Raw genomic sequence first — 25,169 nt, 5'->3', positions numbered from 1 at the left:
GGGAAGCTTCCTAACTCATTCTATGAACATTACCCTGATACCAAAACCAGCCAAGGACAACACAAAAAAAGACAATTACAGGCCAATATCACTGATGACATCGATGCAAAAATCCTCAACAAAATACTAGCAAATCGAACACAACGATACATTAAAAAGATCATACACCATGATCAAGTGGGATTTATTCCAGGGATGCAGGGATGGTTCAACATCCACAAATCAATCAACGTGATACACCACGTAATAAAAAGAAGAATAATAATCACATGATCATCTCAATAGATGCAGAGAAAGCATTTGATAAGATACAGCATCCATTTATGATAAAAACTCTGAATAAAATGGGTACAGAAGGAAAGTACCTCAACATAATAAAGGCCATATATGACAAACCCACAGCTAATATCATCCTCAATGGTGAAAAACTGAAAGCTATCCCTCTAAGAACCAGACAAGGATGCCCACTTTCACCACTCCTATTTAACACAGTATTGGAAGTCCTAGCCAGAGCAATCAGGCAAGAAAAAGAAATAAAAGGGATCCAAACTGGAAAGGAAGAAGTCAAACTGTCACTATTTGCAGATGATATGATTTTATATATAGAAAACCCTAAAGAATCCATCAAAAAACTTTTAGAAATAATAAATGAATACAATAAAGTTGCAGGATACAAAATCAACATACAAAAATCTGTTGTGTTTCTATACACTAACAACAAAGTAGCAGAAAGAGAAATTAAGAATACAATCCCATTTACAATTGCAACAAGAAGAATAAAATACCTAGGAATAAACTTAACCAAAGTGGTGAAAGATCTGTTCACTGAAAACTATAAAACACTGTTGAAAGAAAGTGAAGACACAAAGAAATGGAAAGATATTCCATGTTCTTGGATTGGGAGAATTAACATAGTTAAAATGTCCATACTTCCTAAAGCAATCTATAGATTCAATGCAATCCCTGGCCAGCCTTTCCTCACACCTCTCCTGCTGGTGAAAGGCCTGGCATACAACCAACCCCACCCTGCTGACCAAATGGCCCCCTGACTTCAGAGGGGCTGAACAACACAGGTGGGGAGGGGGGTCGGTTGAATATGGGACTGGCCTGAAACTCCTCAACTTGCCCTCACCCTGGTGCGGCAAATCTGACCTCATCAACTGGTGTCTAGCAGTGGGACCAGCGCCTGGTCATCCCCTCTGAAGAAAGATCCCCACCCCCAGGCAGCTTTCTGTCTGCCTGTCTCCAAGTCCTCAATACCTAGTATGACAGTTAGCACACAGTAGGAAACATACGTCAAGAAGACACCAGAACTTTCACGAATTGATGTATTTACTTTGTTATTTGCTAATCAGTTGACTGCACAGAGATGTACCTGAGTCACTTTAAGTCATATAATTGCAGGGACACACACACGCTAGCTCATCCTGCTGGTTGCGAGTTCTTGGGGATACTCAAATCCCAGTGTGGCTACTCTCTGCATCTTCTGGCTGCTCTGCCCGCTCTGGCCAGTTATCAGTTATCCCCGACATTCCCTGCTGCTCTCTCTTCTTCCTTTCTTCTTCCTTCCTCCCTCCCTCCCTTTCCTCTTTCCCTGCTGCTCTCTTTTCCCTCTCAAATCTATAGTGTTTGGTAGATTCAGACAAACCTGGCTACTAAGCTTTGTGACTCTGAAAAGGGGCTCGACCTCTCTGATCTTTCATCCCCATCTGCAAAGCAGGGCTCCCTAATAATGGTAGCTGGCAATGGCCTTGCAGCTGGCTCCCCATGCCAGGTTCTGGGTGAAGCACTGGTCACGTTCAGAGCTCATTACTGCTCACCGTGGCCCTGTGAGGTAGGCACGGTCATCACTCTATTGGATAGATGGCTGAAAGAGGCGAGATGAGTTACCCAGGAGCAACTTGTCTGGAATTGGGATGCGATCCAGGGCTGTCTCTCTCCACCGACTGCAGGCTCACATCACCCACACAGATGCTTCCTCTCTCCTTTCTTCCTTCCAAGATGGCAGCAAAGCAGAGAAGGGCGAGTCAAGACAGATGGAAACTTCACAGAAGCCTGAACACATCGGCGTCTCCTGGAGCAGCCCTGGCGTTCTTCCTTGTCTCACACAGCCTGCATTTCCCCACTTCAGGGACACTATCAACTCCGTGAAGGCAAGGACCAGGGCTGCAGGAGGGACGGTGTCAGGAAGAGCAGCTTGGCGGACTGCTGAGCACGGCGCAATTGTGAGGGCTCTGGGTGACAAGCAGGGACAGGACAAGTCCACAAACAAACAAGCCCCGACGTGGAGTGTGCTAGAGAGATGTGTAGGGCACTGCGGGAGCCGAGGAGGGAGCAGCAGAGGAGGCTTCCTCGGAGGGCTATCTACCAGCACCACCAGGCACCGTGTCCTGCGTTAGGCCCTTCAACGTCATCTTATTTAATCCTCACAAAGGAGGAAACTGAGCTCGAAGACAACACCTTTGAAAAGCTGCTGAGCTGGGATTCAAATCCATATCCATCTGGTTCTAAAACCCACGCCCTGTGCTCTGTGCATGCTGCCATCCAAGGGGACGCCTGCTCCGGGTCTTAAAGAATGACGTCCAGAATAAATAAATCACTTTCAGAGCAAAGCGAAAAACACGTTCTCCCCAAATCTCACATCATAAGCGGCTGGAAAGCAAACGTAAGGGACACTGGGGACACAAACATGGCGAGAAGAGCCGTCTGCACAAATGTCAGCCTCTCCCACCCCTGGCTTCCTGCTTTCAGCCCACAAGGCCCAGGGATCTTCCCAAACCACTGCTGCTGATCAGCTCCAGGAGAAGAGAGGCCTCTCAACCTCAGTGTCTTCAGGACAGCTTCACTCCTTAGGCCTTGGAGTCTCAGTTTTGTTTTTTATACTGCAACACAGAGAGATCATTAGAAGTGGGCGAGGGAAGCCAACGGGGTGGGGGGGGGGGGCGGACCCGGGAAACCCTGAGAACATGAGCATCCAGGCCTCTGCTGCCTCCTGCAGGGGCTCCTCGGAGGTGGTGGGACCCAGTCAGGAGGAACCAGATGGTCAGATCTCTGGTTGGCGCCTGGACCTCCTTTCTTCTTTAAGAGAAAAGGAAGCTGATGGGGTTGGGGAGGGAGGATAAGAAAGACACTGAGGACATTGGAATTGAACACGGTGGCGTGCCCATCCTTCCCTTGAAGCTGAGTCTTGTTTGGAAAAAAAAAAAAAAACCTCAGGTTAGAAGAGGACCCTCAGAAGCCATCTAGCCCAATCACTGAGTTTAAAAAAATTAATCCTGGACCCCACATCTAGAGATTCTGATTTAAAAGGACAGGGAGGTGGGGCAAGTTCTAACACCAAAGTGTAAGGACCAGCAAACCAGTCTGTATTTCTAAAGTCCTCCCTTCTTCCACCAAAACAGATACTTGAATGTTTCCTCAACAATCATGCCTCACTGTGAATACCCACAGAGACAGGGAGCTCACTACCCCACAGGACAGCTTCTCTCTCTGAGACATCATGAGGTTGCTGCCAGCTTTGCCACCATTGCTTCCAGGAAGACCATTCTCTTCCTTCTTCCTGCTGCCCCACCTCAGCTTATCTAGCACTGTTAGGGATGGAGGCAGAAACAAATGCAACTAGAAGAGCATCTGCCACCACCTTTGGCCTTCTGGAGGAAGGGAGCAGCTGGCTGGGGAGCTTCATCAGCACCGTAGGTCTCAACTGTGGGGCAGGAGCGACCCCTGGTGGTCACAGAGATCACAGCCATCTACACCCCAGCTCATAGGTGGAGTCGGGAGCCAAGCACTCACTTTGCTCATGATCCAGTCGGCATCTTCAATGGCTCTTTTAATAATCTGCTGGATTCTCTCAGGGTTGTCTTCATCCGAATGAACCCGGAAACTCTGGAAGTTTAAGCATAAAAAAAGATGACTAGGCAAAATTCACAGGACCGGCAGCTTCAGAGCACCAGTTACGGGCCAGGCACAGCATGGGCACTTTATACTCAGCATGGCTCCTACCCTTCCACAGGCATTTATGATGATCCCACCTAGAGATGAGGACACAGAGCCTCAGAAATCCTCACCTGCCGCTAAGCAATGGCGCCAGCATCTGAATCCTGGTCTATTTCACTACAAGGGGCAACTGCAAAAAGGAAGACTGGCCCCCCGTCACCCCCAAATGAAGCTGGACCCAAAGGTTATCAGGCAGCAGGGGTCTAAGGGGAACTTCCATCTCTCTGCATGGCTTCACAACAGGGGAGAACAGGGCTTCTCCCGACCCAGCTGGAAAGTCACGCGGAGAGGGAGGGGTGGTGCGGAGGGGGGCTATGGAAAATCCAGCCAGGCCCAGTGCAGAGCCAGGCAGGCTGCTGTTTGCTTTTGACCAGATGTTTGCCCTTGAGAAGCAACGTGAGATTCAGGTTCACTGGTGTGGCACTCAGGGTCCTCCAAAGAACTGGTCATTCCTCTGTCCTGTCCCTCTCAACCCACACAGCCTCCTACTCGCCTTTAGGAGCACTTCAAATACTCACCTCCAGGAAGTCCTCCCTGACTCCCTTGACAGTTAACGGCTCCTTCCCCAGGTGCCCACAGCCCTCTGTTGCTACCTCTATATTTTTTTACTTTCCACATTATATCTGTATTCATTTGCATTTTTAACCTTTTATTTGGAAATAATTTCTAACCTAGAGAAAAGCTGCCAGAATAAAAAAGAATTCCCTACCAGAATCACCAATTGTTACTGTTTTGCCACATCTGCTTTATCATCCTCTCTTTCTATGTGTCTGTATAAAAATTTCTGGAAGCATTTAAAAGTTGCAGACATCATGCCCTTTACCCCTGAACACTTCGGAGTGTATTAACAATAAGGGCATTCTCTTACATAACCACAGTAATCTAATTCAGAACATTTAACATTGAAGTAATCCTATGGTCTAACCTACAGACCATATTCCAATTACTTGAATGTCCCCAATAACGTCCTTTATAATAATTGCTTTTTCTGGTCCAGGATCCATCTGAGATCACTAATTACATTTAGTTGTCACATCTCTCTAGTCCCCTTTGAACCAGAGCAGTCTTCTGCCTTCCTTTGGGTTTCCTGACATCGGCATACATGATGAGTACAGGCCAGTATGTGCTGGATGGCCCCTCAGTTTGGGTCTACCTGATGTTTTCTCATGATTAAATTCAGGTTGTGCACTACTGACAGGAATGCCTGTCAAAATGATATTGTGTCCCATGCTCTATTTTAATTACCCATTTAGCTGCCTTACTCAAACCCTGGCACAGAGCTGGTGTGCCGGGTGGGGCATCTCTGTTTCCTGAACAGAAACCAGAGAGAGGAGCTGGGCTGTCCAGCATTGGTTTCCGGTGGCTTACCAAACTGCTGCCCCACCACCACCTGAAAGACCATCCCTGCCCCCTGCCCCTGGCCCCCATGACCTTGTGATAGGCTGCCTATTACGGGAACCCCTCTATCCCCAGCCCAGGGTACCCTGCTCCCACCTGCCTGACAGCGTGTTTGTAATGTTCCTGGATGCCCTTGGTTGGCAGCTGCTGACAACAGCGCAGCAGGTATCGGTAGAGCTGCAGTGGCCTCTGGACCAGTTCTGCCCCTGGGAGCGGGGCCATCCTCAAGGTCTGTCCCTAGAAAACACAGAGCATCACTTCTAAGGCATCAAGCCAATCCCTGGCCTGGCCCCCGGGTTCCAGCACTCTGTGAAGAGGCTTGATATAGCACAGAGGCCAGGTCCCCTTCATGCCACACCCCAGGACCCAAATCCTGAGCACAGGCTGGGCATTCAGTCCTGTAGACTATGGGGACCCAGAGCAGGTATGCGGGGACCACAGGTGAGATGCGCAGCCTCATTCTGGCAGCTTCTTTCTGGAGACCAACTTCAGGTGGTGGGTGAAGAGGTGTCACTGACCCATCCTCCAAGGCAGAGTGTGGGGGACAAGCAGGAAGACCCTGCATTGCAATCACTGAGAAACCAGCTGACTACAGGTAACGAGGGGAGAATGCCCAGAGGTCTGAGCCTCGCTACTCCGAGTGTGGGCCTGGACCAGCAGCGTCGACATCACCCTAGAGCTTGTTAGAAATGCAGAGTCTCACCCCAGACCTACTAGATAGAACTTGCACTTTAACAAGATGCCCCATAAGCTCCTGCCTGGATCTCTACCACAGCATCTTGCTTGGTGTCCCTGCCTCCAGGCTGTCACTCCCCAGTCTCCTCCACAATGACACCAAAATGAGCTCTGGAACCAGCGTTCTGGGCTCATCCCACGGTCAGCCACAAGGAACTTCTCCCAGATCCCCCAAACCAGCAAGTATGTCACCTCCCCATGCCTTTGTACATGCAGCCCCCTTAGTGTCAAGCTCCCTTCCCCGTCTCCTCCATGTGAGGAACGTGCGTTCATCCTTCCAGGTCCTACTCCATGTCACTTCCTCTGGGAAGCCCTTCCTGACTGTCCCTCCCTGGGGGCTGCACGGCCCTGCTGATGGAGCTGCTACAGCGCTTCCCACACTGCTGGGGACTCATCTGCTGCCAGGCCCGCGGAGCCTGGCCCAGGTCCCAGCGCTTCACGCCCTGTCGTGGAACTGACTGAATGGAATTTCTTATCTCCCCTGTACAGATTTCCCCTCTCTGAAAGAGAAGCTCACTACGTTCCAAATGAAGGAGCTAAAAGACCAAGATTAAGTGACTGGCCTTAGTTTTAAAGTAACACAAAAAGAAAAAAAACAACTCCCTCCCCCTCAAAAAAGAGAACTAGAATACTAAAACTATCAGAGGTCTTTAAACTATGAAAGGAAACTTATTAAGTAGCTGGTTTCAGAGAATCCTTCATTCCACTTCCAGGATATTATCTTCCTGGCAACAATAAATGTCTGTCTCCACAGCTAAGTCTGCCAGTTCCTCCCAGTACTCTGCACTCGCACTCTGACACGGGGATGGACAGGTGGTTGTCTGCCCCCACCATCCTTCCTCCCTTCTGGTAACAGCCCTGGATGTGCAACTGGCGATCTGCTCCTAGCCAGGTCTCAGCCCACAAGCCCTGGGTGGGGCTCCACTCCAGGCCTGACCAACCAGAGCCCTGCATCCAGGTGGTTGCAGGGATTGGTTCACAGATGGGCACATGATGGGAGCTGATCCAATCAGAGCAAATCTCAACACCTCTGCAGAAGTGACTGGAAAGGCCTCAGCTCTTTCCCTGGAGACTTGATGCTGAGAGGACTGATCCTCTCTCAGGGAAGCCATCTTGCCTCCTCTTGAAGCCTGAGACTGAAGCCACACAGAAGGCAGAGCTAAGACCCTGAGCGAAATCAAGTCTGAAGAATTCATTGGAGCCCCAAAACCATCCACCTAAGGGCAGTCCCACCCCTAGCCTTTCAATGATCCGAACCAATTAACCCCCTTTGTCAAAGCAGCTTGTGTTTGTTGTTTTGAGTCCTAACTGATGGACAGGTCTTGACCTCCCAAATTCTCCTTCCACGATGAGCTCTGCAGGTTCTAGCTCTAAGGAAAAGTGCAAACGAGGCAGGGCCCCCATGAATATCAACCTGCCAATCTGATTAGCCACGCTTCAGCCCAACAAACAGAGGGGAACCCCACACAATGGGGGCAAAGACCTTCAGGGGCCACTACAGAGGACATACCACTGAAGTCCCCAACCTGATGGGCAGACTTCACTGGCAGGCTTCCCCAAACTATATAAAGTGCTAATCAAATATTGTAAAATGCTAGTCGTGTAACAGATGGTTACCATCTGCAGTCTTCAAAATTAACATTTGGAAAGAGCACAACTTTGTTTCATTACTTAAAAACCCAAGCAATACTTAGAAACCAACCCAGCAAGTATGGGCGGGAGATTATTTTCAGCTCAATTATAATACTTAGTCATTCTCAGTAATAACGAGCAGAGAAGGCATGTGTGGGTCCACTCAGAGGAGTTAAACTAAAAATGTTTTAATTTAATTTAAAGTGTGGGTTTGCTATTACTTAAGGGGCAATGAACCTCACAGCATCGTTGCTAAAACTGTAGTCAAAGCCTGTGGCCCTGAGAACACTCGATCCGCACATCCTGCTCTTTGGACTTGACCTTAGCCTCTCCATCGGGCCCCCTGCCTCTGTGAAGGCATCTCCACCTTCCCAGGCAACCAAACCAAAACCATCCCCAAGCCAACCAGACTCTTTCTTCTCCCTCAATCTTCATGCCACTGGTCTCTAAGTCCTATCATATTCTACTTCAGAATGCCATCTCAAATCTGTCCCCTCCTTTCTGCTTCTACTGCACATCCTTGGTTCAGACACTTATCATAGCTCATGTGGAAAACTGCAAGTCCCCAGCAGGTCTCCCTGTGTTCCAGTCTATTGTCCACTCAACAGCCAGAGTGAATCTTGCCAAAACATAAATCTCAGCATGTCATGTCCCTGCCTAAAACCCATAATAGCCACTCCTACCCCCATCACTCATGACAACTTTTCCCAAAATGTGCGACAAATAGGAAATTATTTTAAGCAGTATATGGACCAACGCCTTTTTATTGCAATGACTTCATACTTATCTGCACGTGTAATAAGAAAAACAATCCCATTATTTCATAGGTATTAGGCTTAAAACAGTTGAAAAAATGAATGGACATAAAACTGATATTTTAAAATGTATCAACCAAATAAGAATGCAGTTGAAACATGGGAATGACAGAAACCATGACAGTGAAGTTTGGAAAGCACTGGTCCACAGAATAAAGTCCATACTCCTTTCCATGGTCTCTAAGGCCCTCTCTTGATCTGACCCCTGCCCACCCCTCATCACATCTCCCACCAGTCACCGCCAGGTCCACGCAAACTGAGGTCCGAGTGGCCACTCCACGACAGCCTGTGTCATGTTTGCCTGTTACGGTCTCAGCAGCATGACAGAATGCCTGGCATATGGTAGATGTATTAGGGCCCTCCAGAGAGACAGAACAGACAGGGGATATATATATATACAGACACACACAAACACACACACACACACACACACACACACACAGTCACATGTTGCTTAATGACAGGGATACATCCTGAGAAATGCATCTTTAGGCGATTTCGTTGTTGTGCAAACATCATAGCGTGTACTTATACAAACCTAGATGGTCTAGCCTACTACACACCTAGGCTATATGGCACTAATCTTATGAGACCACCATCATAAATGCAGCCAGTCGTTGACTGAAACGTCATTATGCAGTGCATGACTGTATATAAAGCGATTTATAAGGAAGTGGCTCATGTGATTATCAAGGCTGGCAAGTTCAAAATCTGCAGAGCCAATGTCCCAGTTTGAGTCGGAAGGCCGGAAGCTGCTGTAGAACCAGGAAGAGCCAATGTCCCAGTTTGAAGGCCACAGGCAGAATTCTCACTTACTCAGGGAGGGTCAGTCTATTCAGGCCTTCAAGTACTTGGATGAGGCCCACCCACATTAGGGAGGGCAACCTGCTTTACTCAGTCTCCTGATTTAAATGTTAATCTCATCCAAAAACACGCTCACAGACACTCAGAATAATGTCTGGCCAAATATCTGGGCATCCCCACGGCCCAGTCAAGTTGACACATGAACTTAACCATCACAGTAGATGTTCAATATCCATGTGTTGAATGAATCCTCCCACTCTTGCCTACAAAACCCCTATCTGCTTCCTGCAAGTCTCCTGATCCTTCAACACTCAGCTCTAAGGTCTGGAACCTCCTCCAGGAAGCCCTCACTCACCCAGCACCCCTGCCCCACGCTCAGTGGGAGGCCTATGGATTCCTCAGAAACTGGCACCTCATCACCCGGCACTGCCCTAGTTCATGCTTCATCAGCTCCTGGCTGGATTGCTGGAAGGGTGTTCAGCTGCCCTCAGTGCCCTTCCAGCCTCTGCCTCCACGCAGTCACCATGCTTTACCTAACTCCCAACTTACAATCTTCCCACAGCTGGACACAACATGATAACGTGAATTATTATGAATTTAATTGTCTTAGGTATAACAACAATGCTGTAGTGATGTGGAAGACGCAAGGGGAAGTATTTCGAGGTGATGTGTTACCATGTCTGCAACTTACTTTCAAATGGTTCAGCAAAAGACAACACAGAAAAAGATAGAGGCAGAAAGATAAACCAAATGTGGCAAAATGTAAAGATTGTGGATTTTTATTGAGGAGGTGACGTCAGCATCATGGCGGAGTGAGCTTTCCCGTGAATTCTTCCCCCACAAGATACAACAAAAGCAACAGCCACAGACCAACAACGGAATCCCAGACAGTGAAAACCCAGAGCGGAGGGATCCACACTGCCGCACATCTGAGAGCGGAACGTGCTGGGCCCCCGGAGGAAGTGGGGAGAGGTAAGGAGAACTCCGCTCCCTCCCCATCAGATCAGCGATCCCGGTCCGCGCGGCTCCCGGAGAGGGGGGAGGGGCGGCCCTCGGCGGGAAACTGTAGCTCTTCGGGTGCTCTCAGCCAGTGGGAAACTCCCGCACAGAGGGCTCAGAGGAGCCACAGGGCTACCATCAACATCTGAGCACCCCAGAGAGCAGATAAAGAGGGGCAAACGAGAAGCCTCCCACGTCAGGGACCCAGAGGGCAAAAGAGAGAGCTCCCCCCTCCCCGCAACCCGGAGTCTGCAGCTCGACCAGACCTAGCGATCCGAGGCAGACCTGAACAAACTGGACTGGACCCGTGGATCGCAGTGGGGAAAAAAAAAAAAAAAAAAAAAAAAACTGCGGATCGCAGCAGAAAAACTGGGGCAGAGCGCAGGGGGCTTAGACTACACAGCCCTTTACCACCAGACAGTGGCGGCAGGTGGAAACTGCAACCAGAGACTTCCAGGATGAGGAAAATCAAAACCAACACAGGAACCACAATGCAAAAATATATGAAATCACCAGACCAGAAACAAAATGACAAGCACCCAGAAATCAACCCCGAAGACACAGAAATCCATAAACTAAATGACAGAGATTTCAAAATAGCTATCATAAAAACACTCAACGAAATACGAGACAACACAGACAAACAATTAAATGAGATTAGGAGTTTCTTCACAAAAGAGATTGAAATCATAAAGAAAAACCAATCAGTGCTGATGGAGATGAAGAACACAATGGAGGAGATAAAGGAGAATCTGGAATCTTTAAAGAACAGAGCTGACAATATGGAGGAAAGAATTAGTACTTTAGAGGATAGGAATACAGATATACTCCAGATGGAAGAAGAGAGAGAACTAAGACTAAAAAGAAATGAAGAAAGACTCCGAGAAATATCTGACTCTATTAGAAAATGTAACATAAGAATTATAGGTATTCCTGAGGGAGAGGAGAGGGAAAGAGGAACAGAGAGCCTATTCAAGGAAATAATAGCTGAAAATTTCCCAAATCTGGGGAAGGAGCAGGAAATACCAGTAAGCGAAGCCAACAGGACGCCTATATATATTAACAGACAAAGGCCTTCACCACGACACCTAGTGGTAAGGCTAGCCAGGGTCAACGACAAAGAAACAATATTAAGGGCAGCTAGACAAAAACAAAAAATAACGTACAAAGGAACTCCCATCAGGCTCTCAGCGGATTTCTCAACAGAAACTTTTCAGGCTAGAAGAGACTGGAATGATATATTCAAAATACTAAAAGACAAAAACTTTCAGCCAAGAATACTCTATCCAGCAAAAATATCCTTCAAATATGATGGAGAAATAGTAACTCTCCCAGATAAACAAAAGCTAACGGAGTTCATGGCCACGAGACCCCCACTACAAGAAATACTCAAGAAGGCCCTCAGGCCTGAAAAAAAGAAGAGAAAGGGAACGCAAAGCTTGGAGTAAGGAGAAAAGTAGGTAGACAAAATCAGAGAAATAGTAGATCTTTACTGGAATAGGTTAGCAACCACTTAAATACTAAACTCAAAGATCAAAGGAAGAAATTCACCAAAAATAAATTTAACCTCATCACTGTAAACACACAGCCACAACACAAGATAGAATAAGGTATAACAAGAGCAACTTAGAAGGGGAAGAGGAAAGTGACTGAATTGACTTAGTATAAGGAAATAGGAGGCTATCAGATAATGGACTATCTCATACACGAGATTTTCTGCCCAAACCTCAAGGTAACCACTAAACAAATAATCAAATTAAAACCACATATGATAAACAAAGAGAAAACTAGAAGAATAATAAGACAGAACAACCAAACTGAATTGGCAGTCCAAAACAAATGGGACAAGAAACAAAGGAAATGCAAAAGAACCAGAAAATAAGTGACAAAACAGCAACATTCAGCCCTCATATTTCAATAATTACCCTAAATGTAAATGGATTGAACTCTCCAATCAAAAGATACAGAGTGGCAGGATGGATTAAAAAGCAAGACCCAACAATATGCTGCCTTCAGGAAACACATCTTAGCACTAAAGACAAGCACAGGCTCAGAGTGAAAGGATGGAAGACAATACTCCAAGCTAATGGCAAACAAAAGAAAGCAGGTGTTGCCATACTCATATCAGACAAAGTAGACTTCAAGATAAAACAGGTTAAGAAAGACAAAGAAGGGAAATATATAATGATAAAAGGGACACTCCATCAAGAAGACATATCACTTATAAATATATATGCACCCAACATAGGAGCACCAATGTACATAAAACAACTATTAACAAACCTAAAAGGAGAAATCAACAACAACACAATAATAGTAGGGGATCTTAACACCCCACTTACAGCAATGGATAGATCATCCAGACAAAAAGTTAATAAAGAAATATTAGACTTAAATGAAAAACTGGACGAGATGGACCTAGTAGACATATACAGAGCACTCCACCCAAAAACAGCTGACTACACATTCTTCTCAAGCGCGCATGGAACATTCTCTAGGATAGACCATATGTTGGGAAACAAAGCAAGCCTCAATAAATTTAAGAAGATTGAAATCATAACAAGCATCTTTTCAGACCATAAGGCTATGAAACTGGAAATGAACCAGGAAAAAAAAAACTGGGAAAGTGACAAAAATGTGGAGATTAAACAACATGCTACTGAACAACCAATGGATCATTGATGAAATTAAAGGAGAAATCAAAAACTATCTGGAAACAAACGAAAATGATAACATGCCATATCAAACCATATGGGATGCAGCAAAAGCGGTCCTGAGAGGGAAACTCATAGCGATACAAGCCCACCTTAACAAACAAGAAAAAGCCCTAATAGACAACCTTAAATTACACCTAACAGAACTAGAAAAAGAACAAACAAAGCCCAAAGCCAGCAGAAGGAGAGAAATAATAAAAATCAGAGCAGAAATAAATGATATTGAGACCAAAAAAACAGTAGAAAGGATTAATGAAACAAAGAGTTGGTTCTTCGAGAAGATAAACAAAATAGACAAACCCTTAGCCAGGCTTACTAAGAAAAAAAGAGAAAAGGCTCAAGTAAATAAAATTAGAAATGAAAGAGGAGAAATTACAACAGATACCATGGAAATACAGAGGATTATAAGAGAATACTATGAGAAATTATATGCCAACAAATTGGACAATCTAGAAGAAATGGATAAATTCTTAGACTTATACAACCTCCCAAAATTGAACCAAGAAGAAATGGAGAATCTGAATAGACCAATAACAAGTAAAGAGATTGAAATAGTAATCAAAAACCTCCCAAAAAATAAAAGTCCAGGACCAGATGGCTTCTCCAGTGAATTTTACCAAACATTCAAAGAAGATTTAATACCCATCCTCCTCAAACTATTCCAAAAAATAGAGGAAGATGGAACACTTCCTGAATCACTCTATGAGGCCAACATCACCCTGATACCAAAACCAGACAAAGACAATACAAAGAAAGAAAATTACAGGCCAATATCGCTGATGAACATTGATGCAAAAATCCTCAACAAAATATTGGCAAACCGAATACAACAATATATCAAAAAGATCATACACCATGATCAAGTGGGATTTACACCAGAGACGCAGGGATGGTTCAACATCCGCAAATCAATCAACGTGATACATCACATCAACAAAACAAAGAATAAAAACCACATGATCGTCTCAATAGACGCAGAGAAGGCATTTGACAAGATACAACATCCATTTATGATAAAAACTCTCAATAAAATGGGAATAGAAGGAAAGTACCTCAACATAATAAAGGCCATATATGACAAACCCACAGCTAACATCATACTCAACGGGGAAAGACTGAAAGCCATTCCTCTGAGAACAGGAACGAGGCAGGGCTGCCCACTCTCACCACTCCTGTTCAACATAGTACTGGAGGTTTTGGCCAGAGCAATTAGGCAAGAAAAAGGAATAAAAGGAATCCAAATAGGTAACGAAGAAGTGAAACTCTCACTATTTGCAGATGACATGATTGTATATATAGAAAACCCTAAAGAATCTGTTGGAAAACTGTTAGAAACAATCAACAACTACAGCAAAGTTTCAGGGTACAAAATCAATCTACAAAAATCAGTTGCATTTCTATATGCTAATAATGAACTAACAGAAAGAGAGCTCAAAAAGATAATACCATTTACAATTGCATCAAAAAGAATAAAATACCTAGGAATAAATCTTACCAAGGAGGTGAAGGACCTATACAATGAGAACTACAAGACATTATTGAGGGAAATCCACGATGACATAAAGAAATGGAAAGATATCCCATGCACGTGGATTGGAAGAATAAACATAGTTAAAATGTCTATATTACCTAAAGCAATCTACAGATTCAATGCAATCCCAATCAGAATCCCAATGACATTCTTCACAGAAATAGAAAAAAGAATACTAAAATTTATATGGGGCAACAAAAGACCCCGAATAGCTAAAGAAATCCTAAAGAAAAAGAACAAAGCAGGAGGCATCACAATTCCTGACTTCAAAACATACTACAAAGCAATAGTAATCAAAACAGCATGGTACTGGTACAAAAACAGACACACAGATCAATGGAACAGAATTGAAAGCCCAGAAATAAAACCACACATATACGGACAGCTAATTTTCGACAAAGGTGCTAAGAACATGCAATGGAGAAAGGAAAGTCTCTTCAATAAATGGTGTTGGGAAAACTGGACAGCCACATGCAAAAGAATGAAAGTGGACCATGTGCTATCGCCATTCACAAAAATTAACTCAAAATGGATCAAAGACCTGAAGGTGAGACCTGAAACTATAAAACTCATAGAAGAAAATATAGGCAACACACTATTTGACATTGGGTTTAAAGGAATCTTTTCGGATGACATGCCTACCCAGACTAGGGAAACTAAAGAAAAAATAAACAAGTGGGACTTTATCAGATTAAAGAGCTTTTATAAGACAAATGAAACCAGAATCAAGATGAACAAACAACCAACCAGCTGGGAGAGAATATTTGCAAAACATACATCTGACAAGGGGTTGATCTCCATAATATATAAAGAACTCACACAATTGAACAACAAAAAAACAAACAACCCGATCAAAAAATGGGCAGAGGAAATGAACAGACACTTCTTCAAGGAAGATATACAGATGGCCAATAGGCACATGAAAAGATGCTCAACATCACTAATCATCAGGGAAATGCAAATCAAAACAACACTAAGATACCACCTCACACCCGTTAGAATGGCTATAATCACCAAGACAAAAAACAACAAATGTTGGAGCGGATGTGGAGAAACAGGAACCCTCATACACAGCTGGTGGGAATGCAAATTGGTGCAGCCTCTATGGAAAACGGTATGGAGATTCCTCAAAGAATTAAAAATAGAGATGCCCTATGATCCAGCTATCCCACTACTGGGAATCTATCCAACACACCTGAAATCAACAATCCAAAGAGGCTTATGCACCCCTATGTTCATTGCAGCATTATTCACCATAGCCAAGAAGTGGAAGCAACCTAAGTGTCCCTCGACTGACGATTGGATTAAGAAAATGTGGTATATATATACAATGGAATACTACTCAGCCATAAAAAAAGACAAAATCGTCCCATTTGCAACAACATGGATGGGCCTGGAGCGTATTATGTTAAGTGAAATAAGCCAGAAAGAGAAAGACAAACACTGCATGATCTCACTCATATGTGGAATATAAACCAACACATGGACAGAGAAAACTGGACTGTGGTTACCCGGGCAGTGGGGGTGGGGGGTGGGCACAAGGGGTGAAGGGAGTCATATATGGGGTGATGGACAAACAAAAATGTACAACCCAAAATTTCACAATGTTAGAAACCATTAAAACATCAATAAAAAAAAAAGAAAAAAAAATGTAAAGATTGTGTTTAGACACAGGTATAGGGGTGGACATTGTGCTGTTATTTCAACTTCCATATATTCTGAAAATTTTCATACCAAAAAGTTATTTTAGAAAAATCCTTCTACAGCTTTCCCATCACCTAGTAGATAAAGTCTTCAACTCTAGGCTGATACCAATTTCTAAAGCCTCCTTACCTGCCCAGATTCATCCCTCATCACTCCTCCACCTGCCAGGCACATTGACACACCACCTACAGTTCCTTCAGTAATCACCATCATCATCACAATTATTACTACAGCTGCCTTCCTGAATACTTACCATGTGATAGGCACTATTCTAAACAATGCACATGAGTTAACTAATTTTAATCCTCACAATAACTCCACAAGAGGGTACCATTATGCTCTCTTTTTATAGATAAAGAAACAGAGGCAAAAAGAAGGTGGGAAATTTATCCAAGGTCACAGAGCTGTGAGGGCAGAAGCCAGGATTTGCAGCCAGGAAGTCTGGATCCAGAGCCCGAGATGGGTGCTGCCTGGACCACTAGCCCCATCCCCCACAGGGACTTCTCTTTGTCCTGTGGTGGACATCTGTGGTTCTTCCTAACAGGCCCCCATCCGCATTTCTTTCTAGGGATGACCTCTTCCCACTGGGTTTGGCCTGCTGAGACTCTCATCAGTAGCTCCATCTCTTCTGGCCACAAGAAGAGCATGAGACCCAAGCTAGGCCAATTGAGTGATCAATCCCCACTTCTGGAACACGTGTTCTTGAACAGGGTTACAAAGATCCTGGGAATGAGTTCATGTCCCTGGCAATAGTGCATCCTGATCAACCTCTTCCTGCTCTGAGCTATCCTTATAGGTGCTGCCACCTGGCCTTCCAGAAATGTCTAGATTCCTGCCCAGTCCTCCAGCCTTCTCCAGAATTCTGTGAGGTCCTAACACTCTTTCCATAAATTTCTTTCTGGTGAAGTCCTCCTGTCCCCTCTTGCCCTCACACAGAACTAGACTCTCTCTCACCCTTATCTGTTTGTCCACATCCACTGTACCTGCTTCATCAGCAGGAACCACCCCATGCTCCGAGCGTTTGCCTCTCGAACTCCTCACCAGACCACACTTCCATGAGGGCAAGCACTGTGTCAGACGCCCCCATCTCTGCTCCCTCAATGCCTAGCACAGTACTGGGCACAGAGTGGACTCCTCCACAAATGCCTGCTGGCGAGTAACCTCAAAATCTGACCAAGCCCAACCTTGAGAAAACAGCAGCTCTGCCTTTTCCCCTGCCTCAAGCTCTGGGGATCCAAATGTGGCTGAGACAGTTCTGCGCTCCTGTCCACTATAAAGTGATGACCTCTGCCTCTGCAGGGTCCTCCATGCCCTGGGTACTCCTGGCCATCGCCTCTGACAGAAACACCCTTCCTTTTCCACCCCATCTTCTCCTTTTCCAGTCTCCTTAGCCTCCCTCCAACTCACCTGCAGGAACCCCTTGCAGGCAACCGACACCTCCTACCTCATCAGTCTGGAGAGGCCATCAGAGAATATCCTCAACCCCCTCCACCATGACATTCATCCTCACCTGAGAGCCGACCGACGCGCTAAGCATGATACTAGACATTTTTACAACAAGTCTCTGACAAAAAGCATTCTTATCCCCATTTTGTAGATGTGGAACCTGAGGCTGAAAAGTGAGCCGACATGTCCACGAATACACAACTAGAGAGTGGCAGAGCTGGGATGTGACTCTGGCTCTAACTCCAGTGCTCCAACCTCCCTGAGCTCCTGAAGGAATGGGGGCCCCTCTTTTTCCAAGGCTCTGTTAGGCTCTCAGAGCCTCTCTCCTGGATTAATCCAACACCCTTCTGATGTGTCTCCTCTTCAATCCCTCCCTATGCTCAGCCAGAACGAGTTTCTAAAGGCAAAAATCTCATCTTTGAGTCCCTTGCTTGATATCCTTTAATGGCAACCACAGAACAAACTCTAGGGTCATCAGTACGTGTGGTGGTGTGCATGTGGGGGGTGGTGTTCAAGGCTTTCCCTGGTCAATCACCAATCTCTCTCCCATCTGCAACCAAATCCCCATGCTCGTCCTGGCTCTGTCACTTTGCTACTCCCACAGTGCCTGGCACACAGTGGTCACTCAATAGAGGGGTGTCAAATTGAATCCTCCCTCTCCCCAACAACATTCCGGCCACTTTCCTGTCCCTTGATGACTGAGTGGACAGTGAAAACACACGGGCCCCAAACCGTGGCCAGACTGAGGTGAAGATTAAGAGAGCACACACGCCCGGTTCACTGCAGCAGCTCCCTAAATATGAGGGCCCTCTCCCCTGTGCTCTTCTCTGCCCTTGGAAAAGCAGGAAAAGGGAACACTGTGTCCTGGTGCCCTTTTAACGCTCTGTCCAAAATAAGAATGGCCTGCTAGAGGACGCCCCGGTACAAACAGATCGGAGAGGCTTGTGGATTTCACTGATTCCCTTAACACCGTACACATCAAAGAGAAAAAAATACATCTTTTTTTTCTTTTAATTAAATCAAACTAAAGATCAGGTGAAATTTATTTAGCTTTTTCCCGAATCAGAACTGAGTTGGATTATTCAGCCTGTAGCCTTTAATGAATTAGGAAGTTATAGAAACACCTAAGGTCACGTGGCTTGGCTCAGAGGAGGCTCTCCGTGAAAGCTGGTGACTGAGTGAAGAGAAAACCGTCCCAAGTACGCAGCCTTTCAAAACCAGGTTCCAAAGAGTGAAAGCTACCTTCTCCCATCTCTGAGTAAAAGAACTCTCTTTTCCACACCCCCGGCAGGGAGTCACCAGCTCTTCCCCCTTAACATGCTCCCTCGGGCAGGGAGCTCATGCGTGACCTCCCAAGCCTGAGCACGCCATTTTCAAGCAGCCCGAGCCGTCAAAAGTCCTTTAGGATCTAAAATCAGCTCTGTAAAATTCTACTCCTTGGTCTGAGCTCTGCCCTTTGGGGCTAAAGTCTCCCCTAACCTACCCCCAAGACCAGTCTTTCATTACTCAGTCAGTTATCCCAGCCCCTCAGTCACCTTTTCCAAGATAACCACCCGCTGGTGCCGTCATCCCCCAATGCTTCTCCATCCCACTCACCCTCCTCTGGACACACACGTACCCTCATTCTCAATCTCACTCTTAAACGTATTGTCCTGGGGGAAAAACAGTTTGCTTGCGTTCTGATCAGCTCCGTGGGCACTGGAGTTCAGGTGGCAGAGTCACTTCCTTTACCTGGGAATTCAAGGAACGCAGCTCAGGCTGCATTCTCTGCTTGGGCCCTCACGTGGCCCTGGCAATCAGCTCAAAGGCATCTTTTTTCCATGAACTATTCTTAAATCTGTTTCCCCATCCTGTATTTTATTAGTTCAGTCCTGAGTCACAATCTGTCACAATCTCTGGGGCACCTGATCCTGTCTGTTATCCAACTCAACTCAATTCAGCGCGATAAAAGCACAGAAACAATCACATACCAGGTACAAATGGGGTACAAAGAGAGAGATTAACCCCAGCAAGCTGTGTCAGTCACCTATGTGACGCCATTCAGAGCATCTAGCATATGTGTGACTCTGGACTCAGCCCCTGGACCACAGAGATGGACGGCCTGCCATGTCACCTAGCTCTCCTACCCCGAGCCTTCTGCAAAGCTGATGGCATATCTTACCACCTGCCATTCAGGGAAGGATCAGTATGTGCCAGGTAGGTGCTGAGAGTTTTACGTGTGTTATCTCACGTATCCTCACAAGAATCTTACGGCGTTGGTATCATTAGCCTCATTTTACAGATGACGAACCTGAGGCTCTGAGAGGTTAAGTAACTTGCCAGAGGCCACACAGCTAGTACACAGTCAGGTCAGGAATCAAGCCTACGTCTGTCTGATTCCAAAGCCCATGCCCTTAGGTGCTTCTAACACCACCTGCCATGTCCATGTCTGAGCCATCCACAAAATGCTGCCCAGATCAGGGCTAAGACCCCGCAGAGAACTCTCCCCAGGGCTCGTTCAGGACCAGGTCAAGCACTCACAAAAACACTTGACTGTACTATTATCTAGTACTTCCTTCTCTATTTGCCTATTTATCTAGTACTTCCTTCTCTATTTGATACTTATTCTATTATCTAGTATCAACCTTCTCCATAAAACCTTGCTCCATGCTTTTCAGAAACCCAAGGATATCATCAATAGCTTCCCCTTACATATATCAAGATAAAAAAAAAGTCACAAGGCTGATGTCAATTACACAAAGAAAAGAGGCAACTAAGAAAATGCTAAAAAAGCTCTTAGGAAACCCAAAGGAGAATATGACAGAATAAAGGAAAAGAGTGAAAATAAAGCCACAAAGGGAATCTCCTGGGAGCCAAGTGGTATCACTAGCACAGATGCTGAGAAACAGGCCTACAGCCCCACCTAACCCCACTGCCTGTTTCCCTGTCCTGTGTCCTGATATAGGGCACCTAAAAATAAGTGGGAAAAGTCATATATCTAAAAAAGAAAGAAGAAAGAAAAGAATGGATCTACAGAAAATAGCCAGAAATTATGCCCTATTGAGCACTGATACAAGCTAAATTAAGCCTGCACAGGCCATTGTTTAAATATGCAATTACTCTTCTGGATGGGGAAAGTGGCAATACAGGAACAGAGTGGCTCTGCTCCCCCAGTTCTGGGGCTCCAGCTGGCACGTGCACGTCCTCTCAGGCTAGAAACAGGGCAGCAATCCTTTCTCATCCAGTCCCTCTCCTACATGGTCAAGGCTCTCAAGACCCCACCTTTATGCCCCTGGGCACGACCTTGGTTCCCAGTTTGTAACAATGCCTCCCTGGGACTATCCAAATACCTCCTAATCAGTCACTCTCCTTCCAGTCCACCCCCCACAGTGCCACCCAGGGACACTTTCTAAAAATACACCCCATCACTCTCCTTCTCCAAAACCTCTGTGGAGTATTCTTTACCCATGACCTTCCAAAATCTGATTCCAACTTCTCTCATCAAACTCATGTCCTGCCATCTTTCCCACACTTCCTGCATTTTAGCCACATGGAGGCTAAGTTCACAGCCTTTGGGATCAGTCTGCGTTCAAATCCTGGCTCTATCATCTGCCAGTTGTGGGACCCTGGACAAGTTTCTTTTTTTTTTCTGCTGAGAAAGATTAGCCCTGAGCTAACATCCGCTGCCAATCTTCCTCTTTTCACTCTTTTTGTATGTGAGCCACCGCCACAGCATGGCCACTGACAGCCCAGTGGTTCCCAAGTGGTTCCTACACCTGGGAACCAAACCTGGGCTGCCAAAGTGGAACGCACCAAACTTAACCACTAGGCTACCAGGGCTGGCCTGCAAGTTTCTTAACTTCCACCTCAGTCTGTTGCACATCTGTCAGTGGGGCAACTAATATTATTTCCTACATAGAATCATTGTGAAGATTAAATAATGCCCCTAAACCACTTAGCACAGAGACTGGCACACACTATGTGCTTACTAGCTATTAAGTGCTATTGTTAAGAGCATCTCTGAAACATGTGTGCTCTTCAACACCTCTCTTCCCCGCCACGTTGAATTCTTCAGCCACCTCAAGAATTTCTCTTTATCCTTAAAGATCCAGCTCCTATGTCACCTCCTTGAGGCCCACACTCCATGCCATCCAGGCTCCTGTAATGGAGTCATCACACCGTACTGTCATCATTTATGTGACAATGTGATGGAAGAGCCCAGAGCAGGTTCTGATGACAGACAACCCTGGTCTAGAAGCCTACTCTACCATCTCTGCCATTTACTGGCCGTGTGATCCTGGGCAACTCGCCTGACTTCTCTACACTTCTGCTGCCTCCTCTGTAAACTGGAGGACAAAATGCGTACCCCATGGAGGGGGTTGTAAAGATCAAGCAAGCTAACGTAAGCACAGCGCCTAGCAGGGGCTGGGGCACACGTGAGGTCCTCGAACATCTTCCTCTTTCCTACTCTACCTGTTATCTGTGTCCTTGCTGACTGTAAGCTTCTGGAGGACAAAGACTATATTGTATTAGTTGCTTCTCCAGGGTTAACAGTCTGGAACATAGAAGCTCAATAAATGTGTGTTGACTGATTCCCATTTATCAGAGAAGAAACTAAAGCCCTGAGGAAAGTGACTGTCCTGAGGTCACCAAGCCAGCAGGTGGCAGAGCCAGGCCTCAAACTCAGGTCCTCTGGCTCTAAATCCTCAGCTCTTTCCACCACACCTGCCTTCTCAAAGGCTAAGGAGCCACATCACAGTTGTCAGCCCAACCATCCTGAGCCTTTACTAGTTTAAAGCGAACCTGGTGAGCTAGCCCAGCCAAAGCATACCAGAAAAATCACACAAAAGGCAAACGGTGCTGGTCTCAGAGCGGAGCAACCAGCAACCGGAAGTGAACCACTGTGGTGTTAAGACCACTTTGTGCCAACGGCCTCCCACACACAGGCCACACCACACCACTCTGCTTTGAGGGCAAAAGAGAGCAACTAATGTATTGGACATGTACCAAGTATCAAACACTGGGGTGGGTCCAACCCTACCACTCCCACTCTACAGAGGAAGAAAACTGAAGCTCAAAGTCACACATAAGTAGGTGCCCGCCAAGCTGGGCTTGTACCCAGGTCTGTCTTCCTAACTCAAGCTCTTTCTACACACACCCAGGGCTTGTCTCTGATGACCCCTGAAAGCTCCTGGTTTATCCTTTTCCTCTCATGTCCCCCTCCCTCTGGTCTCCTTGCTGGGCCTCACATACCCAATCTCTCTTCCAGGCACCCACATGGCTCACCTCCCCATGTATCCAGGTCGCACTTCAGAGGCCCTCCCTGACCACTCTATAGTCCCTTCTCTTTTTCTTCATGGCACTCTTCACCACCTGACACGTATTTGTTTCTGTTTGTATTCCCCCCCTCGAATGGAAGCTCCCTAAGCGCAGGGAGTTTGTTTATTTTGCTCCTGGCTGCATCCCTAGAACAGTACAGTGCCTGACACACAGTAGGCACATGTGTGTGAGCATGCCTGAGTTGAAATAGCCATTGACCAAAAAGGTGTGCTAGAGTCACAGAAACTAACAAGGCAGCCCCTGACCCCACGGAACTTACACGTTACCAAAGAAGATAATAAAAACCAATTATTCAATTATAACTAAATACTACAAAGTGGAATTCTGGCCCCGACAGACTGGCTCATGGGGTCCCCCACCCAGTCAAGGGTCAGAGAAGTTTTCTGGGAAAAGGGACATTAAATCTGAGGTCTGAAGCAGCAGTAGGATTTGGCTAGGTGAGGGTGAAGGTGGTGAGGTGGTGAAAGCAGAGAGAGCAGCCTGTAGCCTGCATGAAGGCCTAAGGGAGGAAGGGACTGTCAGACCCACAGGGGCCCCAGGAGGCAAGGAGGGCAAGAGAAAAGAGGATGCTGTCCAGGAAGGCAGGGTCAGATCCAGACGGTCTGGTAGGCGGGGAGGACTTAAGATGAGTCCTAAAGTCTATCTACTGATGACTGGATAAACAAAATGTGGTACAGTCATACAACGGAATACTATTCTGCAATAAAAAGAAATTAGGTACTGATAATGCTCCAACACGGGTGAGCCTTGAAAACATTACTCTAAATGAAAGAAGCCAGTCACAAGAGACCAAATATTATCCGATTCCATTTGTAAGAAATGTGCAGAATAGGTAAATCCATAGAGAAAGAAAGTAGATTAGCGGTTGCCTAGGGCCCCGGGGGGAGTAGGAGATGGGCTGAGGGGTGACGGCTAAACGAGGGGTTTCTTTTAGGGATAATGAAAATGTTCTAAAATTGATTATGGCGATGGATGCACAACTCTGTGACTATACTAAAACACACTCAATTGTACACTTTAAATGGGTGAATTGTATGCTATGTAAAATAAACAAAAGATTAGTCCTAAGGGCTAATGGGTTTCAGCCACTAAGGGACTTATCTGTTATGCAGAAGCATAAATCAAAGCCGGAAGGTTACTCCAAGTAAGCGCGCTCACGGGTGCTGGGGGCGGACGGACCGTGGAGGGGCCACGTCTGCTATTAAAAAAGGGGAAACTGAGGCTGCCCGCGGAGGTGCACGCCAGATGGTGAACATTTCGCTAGTGGGCGCGGCGGCACGGGTACACAGAGGCGCCTGGAGCCCCCTGGGGTACCTGTGGCCCCCGCGCCCCTCCCCGCGTCCTGGGGCCGTCCCCGCGCCTCCGAGCCGCCCCGGGGAGGCCTGCGACGGGCCTGGGCGTCCGGGGCCGCGCTCCGGGCGCACGAGAGCGGACCGGGAGCGAGACGGAGCGGCGCAAGTCACCGCTGGGTCTTCCACCCGCCACGCCAGGCCGAGGACGCCCAGCCCCACGTTCCCAGCCCGCCCCGCCGCCCCGAGCCCGCCCCGCCGCCCCGAGCCGGTTCGGCCGCCGCCCCCACCCCCGCCCTGCGCCCGCCGCCCCCGCCCCCGCCCTGCGCCCGCCGCCCGCGCCCCCGCCCTGCGCCCGCCGCCCGCGCCCCCGCCCTGCGCCCGCCGCCCGCGCCCCCGCCCTGCGCCCGCGCCCGCGCCCGCGCCCGCGCCCCGCGGCTCACCCGCCTCCGCTGGGGAACGTCAATCCCGCTCGCGGCGGACGCGGCGGCCACGAATGCGCCTGCGCCCCCGGACCGGCGCCGCGCCGACCCCGCCTGGCGACTGCGCGCCGAGCGCCCTCTGCCGGCCGCGCACGGGACTCGGAGTCTGTTTACACGGGAACCCAACAAGCAATAGCTACCGGGTGCCCCTTCCCTGATCCGACCCCACCCAGTTGAAAAAGAAAGCTGTCCCACTTTGCCTTCAACACCCACTCTTCCTTCTGGCTGTTGCTGCCTCGGATATAAGCCCTGAAGGCAGGCTCTCCCCCGTATTGCTGAATATGGATTGTTGCTAAAATATCAGG

General features: G+C 47.0%; 1 protein-coding gene across 3 annotated transcripts; it reads right to left on the bottom strand.

The window, feature by feature from the left end:
- Nucleotides 1–972: 972 nt before the first annotated feature.
- On the bottom strand, nt 973–24,890 carry LYRM9 (LYR motif containing 9). Of its 3 annotated transcripts, none has more exons than XM_058560296.1 (4): nt 19,393–21,548; nt 5,491–5,631; nt 3,793–3,885; nt 973–2,882 (listed from the first exon to the last, which is right to left on the bottom strand). In XM_058560296.1, exons 1-4 carry the CDS (start codon nt 19,396–19,398, stop codon nt 2,865–2,867), a joined length of 258 nt encoding a protein of 85 aa, XP_058416279.1. In that variant the 5' UTR covers nt 19,399–21,548; the 3' UTR covers nt 973–2,864. The 3 variants fall into 3 exon arrangements, with proteins under 3 accessions (XP_058416279.1, XP_058416278.1, XP_058416277.1); XM_058560295.1 differs by lacking the exons at nt 973–2,882; nt 19,393–21,548 and adding exons at nt 2,897–3,096; nt 24,826–24,890; XM_058560294.1 differs by lacking the exon at nt 973–2,882 and adding an exon at nt 2,897–3,096.
- Nucleotides 24,891–25,169: the final 279 nt, after the last annotated feature.

The sequence above is a fragment of the Diceros bicornis genome, chromosome 18, assembly GCF_020826845.1.
Source record: "Diceros bicornis minor isolate mBicDic1 chromosome 18, mDicBic1.mat.cur, whole genome shotgun sequence".
NCBI lineage: Eukaryota > Metazoa > Chordata > Mammalia > Perissodactyla > Rhinocerotidae > Diceros > Diceros bicornis.
This window is presented reverse-complemented; position numbering and strand designations above follow the sequence as displayed.

What these genes read in the sequence shown, in the direction of transcription:
- LYRM9 (XM_058560294.1), bottom strand. An exon ending in ACAAACACGCTGTCAGGCAG is followed by an intron (nt 3,886 to 5,490) that starts GTGGGAGCAGGG and finishes TTAAACTTCCAG; the next exon opens with AGTTTCCGGGTTCATTCGGA. An exon ending in CCGACTGGATCATGAGCAAA is followed by an intron (nt 3,097 to 3,792) that starts GTGAGTGCTTGG and finishes CAACCCCATCAG; the next exon opens with CTTCCTTTTCTCTTAAAGAA.